Here is a 7,198-nt window from a genome sequence, read left to right on the forward strand (position 1 = left end):
GAGGTGGCAAAAACATCCCAGTTTCTCATCTGAGTAACAAGGGGTGACATGGCTCAGTCCTCGGCCCCCCACGACTCCTTTACTGGGGTGATTGTAGCTGGAGGAAGGCAAATCCCCGATGTCTTTTTAAGGACATAGGAGCCAAGTCTCTGCACTCCCTGAGGGCCGGTGGGCGCCAGCCGCCCCCCACCCCCACCCCCCAGCAGCCAAGAACCTAGGCTGTGCCTGTCCCGGGCTGTCGGTGCATTTCTGTCGCCGGGACATGGGAGGCACCTGCAGCTGGCCTGATGCACAGGAAGGCCAGCTGGGCTGCTGGCAGACCTAGAGCTGGTTAAGCCCAGGGACTGTCACCAACCCCAGGCTGCCCGGAGCCACGTGCTCCTGCTGTCCAGGGGCTGAAGGATGGATTGTGTCAGAGCGTGTCAGAGCATGTCAGCACGGGTCAGAGCATGTCAGAACGTGTCAGAGTGTGTCAGCATGGGTCATAGCATGCCAGAGCATGTCAGAGCACATCAGCATGGGTCAGAGCGTGTCAGCACGGGTCAGAGTGTGTCAGCACGGGTCAGAGCGTGTCAGAGAATGTCAGAGTGTGTCAGCACGGGTCAGAGCAGCTCCAAGGCAGGGCGACCCGGGGCCCGGGAGGCCAAAGGGCCAGCCTTGCAGAGCCGGTGGGCGGTGAGGGGGGCAGGGCCCGGGGGCAGCCAGGGGCCACCGCCAAGTGGGCTGCCTGCTCCTGTCCTCTCACATGTGTCCCCACTTGTCCTTCACTCTGATGTCTGAAGTTCCCTTGACAACTGGAGTCCAGCCAATGAGGGACGGGCACTGGAGGTGTGCCTGCTCTCTGCTTACAAGCGGCTGGCGTTGGCTGTGCCCCTCTAAGTCCCTGCGCCCTGCACCCCCAGCCCCCCAGGCAGTCTCATCCTGGTTCCAGCTCTGCCAGCAATCCGGCCTCCCTCATATCACCCCCTCCCATTGTCCTTCAGTCCTGCCAGCTCAGAAGCTTTTAATGCGGCTGTTTTCTGGGCGTCTAGCTGTTGTCCCTGCCTTCCCAGGCTTTCTCTCACCTCCGTACCCATCCACCGAGGTGAAGTCCCCTCTCCGGAGTGACCCACAGGGTCTTGCTTTGCTGTTTGCCCCTCCTGGCAGACTAAGGCGGTGAGGCCGGTCACGCAGGGCCTTGGTGGGGAGCAAGATACCCGTGGAGGGGCCACTGGGAAGATGTGTGCTGAGTGACCTGGGATACGGCGGTGGGGGCAGTGCAGGAGGAGGCCTGGGGTGTGGGGGACATAGAAACCGGAGATGTGAGGACATATGGATAACGTTGGCCAGGAGCCGACTGGACTCGGGGAGGGGTGGGCTCTGAGGGGAGGGGGAGCACCCAGAACAACTGAGATGGAGAACTCAGAAGCAGTGTGGGAACGGGGTCCTAGGGACAGTCACCAGCCTACCTGGAGCACGTGATGGCTCAGAACCCCCACGGGCTGGCTGTCTGCAGAGTCTGCAGATGGGGAAGTTTGGGGCAGACCTTGGGATACAGCTGAGCGGGTCACTGTAGGAACACACTGGCGGCCCCCACCCGCTCAGGGAACTCGTGGAGGTGAACAGGAGGTGACGGATGAGGGCCACCCCTCCGGCGTCTGGGCCCACGGGGCCAGGCTTCCTGTCCGGCCTCCACTCAGTCGAGGGTTTAACATGGGAATGGGTTGACCAGCAGTGATCAGAAGCGAAGGCAGTGACTCCCACCCAGTCACCATCCCTGGGCCCCACCTGCGACCACACACCAGTCCTGGTTCTGAAGTGCAGCCTCCTGGGTCTGCAGCATCCCCGTCGTCCAGACTCGCTGCCTTTTCTTCCTCGTTCTGTCCCAGTGACGAGGGGAGAGGGCAGTGTCTGAGGCAAAGGCAGGGGTGTCCTGGCCAAAGTTAGAGGGACCTCGGCGTCAGTGATCGCAGCTTCCAGTTGGGTCCCTGATGCAGATGCAGCCATGAACCACAGCGTGGAGCCCAGAGCAGCAACCCCCCAGGGGAAGCTGGTGTTCGAGGCGCGTGGCTCAGGGAGCATGAAGCTCATGGGGGCCCTGGACCTGAGACCCCAGCTCCTGCAGCCGCGAGGGCTGCCATTTGGGGTTGCACAGTTCCATAAGCAGTGGCTTCTGTCACCGTTCTTTGAGGCTTTGCATCCCTTAATGTACCACGTTTGCTTATGGTCAACGGTGACAGGGATAGTAGCAAGCTCCTACACAAGCTCTCACACAGCACGTCCTGTGACCCTGCACAGCCCTAGTCACTTTATATATGCACCTTGGTTGAGTCACAGCATCCATAAGGCACGTGTCCAGGTCATCGGCTGGGACGTGGGCATGCTGAGACTGGAACCTGGCGTATGGCTATAGGACCGGGCTCCTAAGCAAACCCAGCGCCCCTCTGCAGCTGTGGACACTGCAGTCTAGACAAGGAGGCACGTGCATGGCGGGGGGAGGGAGAGTGTGGATGTCTGAGCGTGGGGTGGTGGGGAGGCTCCCCTATTAGGAGGGAAAAGTGAGGCAGTGGTAAGGTGGAGGCTGGGTGGGGGTGGAGGAATTTCAGGATTGAGGGAGCCATTTGGAGCCTTTGAAATGTACAAAACTAGCGGCTAATACCCAAGGACTGGACCTCTACCCAGTGGCAACAACAGGACATTTAGAGGGAGAGGCAGGACTTGGTGGTCACCACACATTCATGACCCCACAGTCACTGCCTCGTATTCAGCTGTTCGTTAGCCCTGAGCCTTTCCAGCCTAAGTGCCCATCAGGCTGGGGCCACACTAATCCACGCCCAGTCCCCACCCAGGACCTGGACCTGCCGGCTGACCCCTCTGCTCTGCTTCCTGCACAGCTCACGCGCGAACACCAGGTGGCGCTCTCGTCCATCAGTTACATCGGCTGCTCCGTGTCTGTGCTCTGCCTGGCCATCACGCTGGTCACCTTCGCCATGCTCTCGTGAGTCACCTTCCGTGCCCCTCCTGTCCCCTCCCCCCAACCAACCTCCCTGCTGGCACTCGGGAGCTGGAGAATGCCCGGGGACCTCTTAGATTCTGCACATCAGTCACTTTTCCTTTTGAGACCTGGGGTGCAGGGAGGGGGCCTGGTGTACTGGAGAGAAGAGAGAGGAGGGAGGGGCTGTGGAATTGGAACTCAGCTGGAAGGTTCTGGAAAGATCCCTGGCCCACAGGACCTTCTGGCCTTTGACTGGCCAATGAGAGCCAGAGCTGAGGACTCCTCCCGGGGACGTCAAAGTGGACGCAACTTGTGGAGGCTGGGCGGTGGGAGAGGTCCCTGGTGTGAGGGCGCTGCAGGGGGAGGCACTTTCCAGGGGGCCCTCCCCACTGAAGCCACATGGTCTGGTCAGAGCTCAAGGAGCCCCTGCAGCCCCCTGAGCAAGGTGGCAGCTAAGTCCCTCTGTGGCCCTTTCTGAACGGGGACAGAGAAATAAAATGGGAGATGTACATTTGTGGGGACAGCTGTAAAGCCACCCCCCTTGCCCCCCCCCGGGCACTGTTGTGTGTTACTCACGCCTGGGGTGACCCCCTCCTTCTGTGGTTTCCTGCGGGGTTCCTCCTGGAGTCCTGAACCCCCTCCCACCTGCTCTGGTGTCCTGAAGACCTGTCACCTGGATGTATCCGTGACTATGGGGTTCCCAGCTGCTGCTAGGTCAGCGGGGGTAGGGCACTGGCATGCCTGGGCCTCCCCCGCTGCTGCTGTCATTGGGACCTAGGACCTTTGGGACAGGGCAGGTGTGCATGGGGACAGGTGAGGAGGTTCTGGGGGATCCAAGCCAGGTTGGACGGGATGAGTGCACATCTGGAGGGGCCACGCCTTATGCCCGGGACAGTTGGTCTCTGACCACTTGGTTCTTCAGTGGTTTGCTCAGCATGGCCCCCCACTTGGGTGTGGTCNAACACAAAATCATAAATTATAATATAATAAATAATTATCAAAAATCATATAATTTTATTCAATAATGTAATAAAATAAAAAACACTGCAATTTGTCATCGGCCGGCGTTCTCGTCGGCGATCACAGGAGGACACTGCAGGATCGCAGGGAGCAGGTAAGGGACTTCTCTGGGACGCTGCAGTGTAATCCCGAGTGTGGCTCGGGGTTACCGCTTCTGGCAGTGAAAATTAACCCCGAGCCACCCTCGGGATTACCGCCAGGGTGGTTAAGGCACTCGTTGTCACACCTTCATGGCTTCATTTGGGGAAATGTGACTTTCATGGTTTTGATTCCCAGCCACCCTTTGCATAGCAGAAGGTAGCGTTTTTGTCCCCATGGCTGTGTTTACCTAATTCAGTGCCTGTTAATTTCCAGCTCACCTTCTAGTTGAAGTATGGCCTTCATCCCCCCAATAGACAGACGAGCGCTATAAATGACATGGTAGCCGGGGCTGCTGACTCTGCTCAAGGTCCTGGGAAAATTAGACTAAAAGGGATGGCGGTGGGGGAGGAGGACAAGACCCCCCTTTAAGTCCCTTTTATTCTGACGTGATTTGTGGGGTCCTGCTCCTCTAAGCAGCAGGCTCCAGGCCCTGGCTGCGCTCCCTGCCAAATGTCCCCACCTTCCTGAGGAGGGCAGACCTTTCACCCTGCAAACCACCTGGGAAGCTCCTGTCTGGAAACGCAGCCTCAGGCTCAATGCCCACCCCAACCCAAGGTTCGCCCAGAGTTACCGTCACACCAGGTCCCCACAGGGACACGCTCTGCCTCAGGGATGGAAGTAAAAATGCCACTAAAGTGCTCCATTCCCGGAACACCGCAACAGTAGTGAAGGACCGGGCATTGGCCACCCCGCGGGCATGGCCGCGGCTGATGTCTCAGCTAAACCTGAACATAAAACAAAGGGAAACCAGAACGCTTTCATTTCTCCAACTTTACAAGAGCGTTTTTCCCCAGATCTCTGCCAACATCTGCCTTTGCTGATGGTGCAAAGTTGCAATTTCCGGAAAGAACCATTTAAACATCTTTTTTTTTTAAAATTTGAAAATCTAGAGAGATACAGGGAAGGAAGTTATAATTGCTGATTGTCGCACCATAAGGATTAAGCACAGTTACCATTTACGCATATTTGCTTCAAGTCATTTTTGTCTAGGTTTATACTTTAAGGAATGATACGAGTGATATACCGATATATTGTTCTTTTAAAAAGTGAGACATTATAAAAAAGCAAAACTTTTCCATATTATTCTGCTCTTTTCCCTTCTCCCTGGAGATAAGCACTCTGGGGAGTTTTCTCAACAATTTATATATAATTTATGGTTATGTTCGTAGGAAATGTATGGTCTTCTGTTTCACATGTTAAACATGATACGTTATGTCCTATGTTTCAGCCATGTTGGTGCACATTCTGTCACATGTGTATGTCCCTTTTATTGATCCAGTCCCCAAGGAGGACGGACGTTGGGTCACTTTATGTTCTCAGGTGTCACCATCACTCAGTAATTGCCCCGACTTGTCCCTGTACCCTAGAAGGGGCTGCCGGGCTGTCAGGCTGGGACACGTTATGACTTAATGGGTTCAGTCCAGGTGTTTCCAAAGTGACTGCAGCAACGCCGTCACCACGCTTCCCCGTCCCGGGAGCAGCCCCTGGTGGCCTGACCCATACCAGACACAGTCTGCTCTTGAACGCCTCTCAGCCTGAGGCCAGGGTGGGCTGCTGTCTTTCGCTGACCACTTGTCCTGTGTCCGCAGCTCCGGAGAAGGGGTCTGGTCTACCCAGGGCTGTGTCCTCATAGAAGGGAACCTCGGCTACTCCACCTGCCGCTGCTCTCACCTAACCAACTTCGCGATCCTCATGCAGGTGGTCCCACTGGAGGTAAGAGCCCGGCATGGGGTCCAGGCCCCAGGAAGGTGCCTTTCCTACATCAGGCTGCAGGCGGGGCCAGGGTGGCATGTCTTCCCCAGCTGTGCCCGGGGGACTGTCAGCTTCAGGAAACAGACGGGGTGGGGGTGGGGGTGCCGCTGGCCAGGGTGACCCCGTGGTTAGGGACATCTGTGAGGCTCTGCTTATTGGCCAAAAAAAAAAAAAATCCTTGCTTCAGGTGTTATCCTGGTCCCCCAGGCGCCCTTGGGCTGCCCCTGGGTGGACCCCGGTCCCTCTCAAGGAGTGCAGACCGGAAGGCAGGCACGCCAGCATTTCCTGCCTCGGGTCACGGGCTGTGGAACCCTCCCTGTGCTGTGGGGACCGGGACCTGTCCAGTCCATCAGAGTGAAAGCCTCAGCTGTAACTGGTGTGCGCGAATGTCCAGAGAAGGGTCACCCGTGTGACCCACGGTCCACATATACATAGGTATATACATAGGTTGTCTGCACTTGTCCTCTGGGCATTTCTGCCACGGGACAGGTGGTGCTGGGCTGCAGACAAGGTGCAGGGCCTTCTGAGAGGCCCGATTTCCAGCTCCAGAGTCAGCAAGCACCCCCTTTGGTGGGGGAGGGGCTTTCCAGGGACCTTCTGCCGTCCTCTGTGAAAGGGGCCAGGAGCCTCAGGTTAGGGGTGGAGGAGGCCCACGGGTACTTCTCTGCTCAGAAAGTTTTCTCTGCCCCTGGGGTCCCTCCAAACGATTATCAGTACCTGACACCCATGTGCAGGTGACTATGTGGCTTCGAGGTCCCCAAAGGGAATTGAACCTCTGTGGTGGGGGTGTGAACGGGGAGGGCGAGGTTGTGGACAGCCGGGCGCCTCACACGTTTTGTCTCATCTCAAGTTGTTTTGAAAATTGAAAATTTTATTCATGTCTCTGACTTCTGGCTCCCCTTACGATCCAGCGGGTTTGGTGGCTGGAGCCCAGCTGGGGCCTCACAGAGCTGTGCCCAGCACCCAGCGCCCTGCTGGGCCTCCTGCCCGCCCCTTGTCAGGCCAGGTGCTCTCACTCCCGACTCCTGTGAGGCCGAGTGAGGGCGGGCACCTGGGACGTGAGCGGGGCTGGAGGGCTTACCAGGAAATGACGCTGAATCTTGGCCCTTCGTCGTCTTGACAGAATGAATTCAATCAAGAGACAGAATTTTGTGCAGAATAAAACAGCGAGGAGTTTGTTAGTATAAGCGAGTACACTCCGAGACCTGGAGTGGGCTGACCCAAGAGAGGGAAGCAGCCTGGCCTTACATTGTTTGAAGGCTTTCATTTCTATGGGTAGAATCGCCTCCACCACCCCCACTCCCCACTCCC

General features: G+C 57.3%; 1 protein-coding gene across 1 annotated transcript in view; it reads left to right on the forward strand.

The window, feature by feature from the left end:
- ADGRD1 (adhesion G protein-coupled receptor D1) overlaps positions 1 to 7,198 on the forward strand; it is a 124,002-nt gene that overhangs the window by 80,234 nt on the left and 36,570 nt on the right. Inside the window, exon 16 of the mRNA XM_019668921.1 lies at positions 5,725 to 5,883. Coding sequence (XP_019524466.1) covers positions 5,725 to 5,883 — 159 coding nt within the window. The remainder of the gene's footprint in view (positions 1 to 5,724; positions 5,884 to 7,198) is intronic.

This window comes from Hipposideros armiger, unplaced genomic scaffold (genome assembly GCF_001890085.2).
Source record: "Hipposideros armiger isolate ML-2016 unplaced genomic scaffold, ASM189008v1 scaffold_544, whole genome shotgun sequence".
Classification (NCBI taxonomy): Eukaryota; Metazoa; Chordata; class Mammalia; order Chiroptera; family Hipposideridae; genus Hipposideros; species Hipposideros armiger.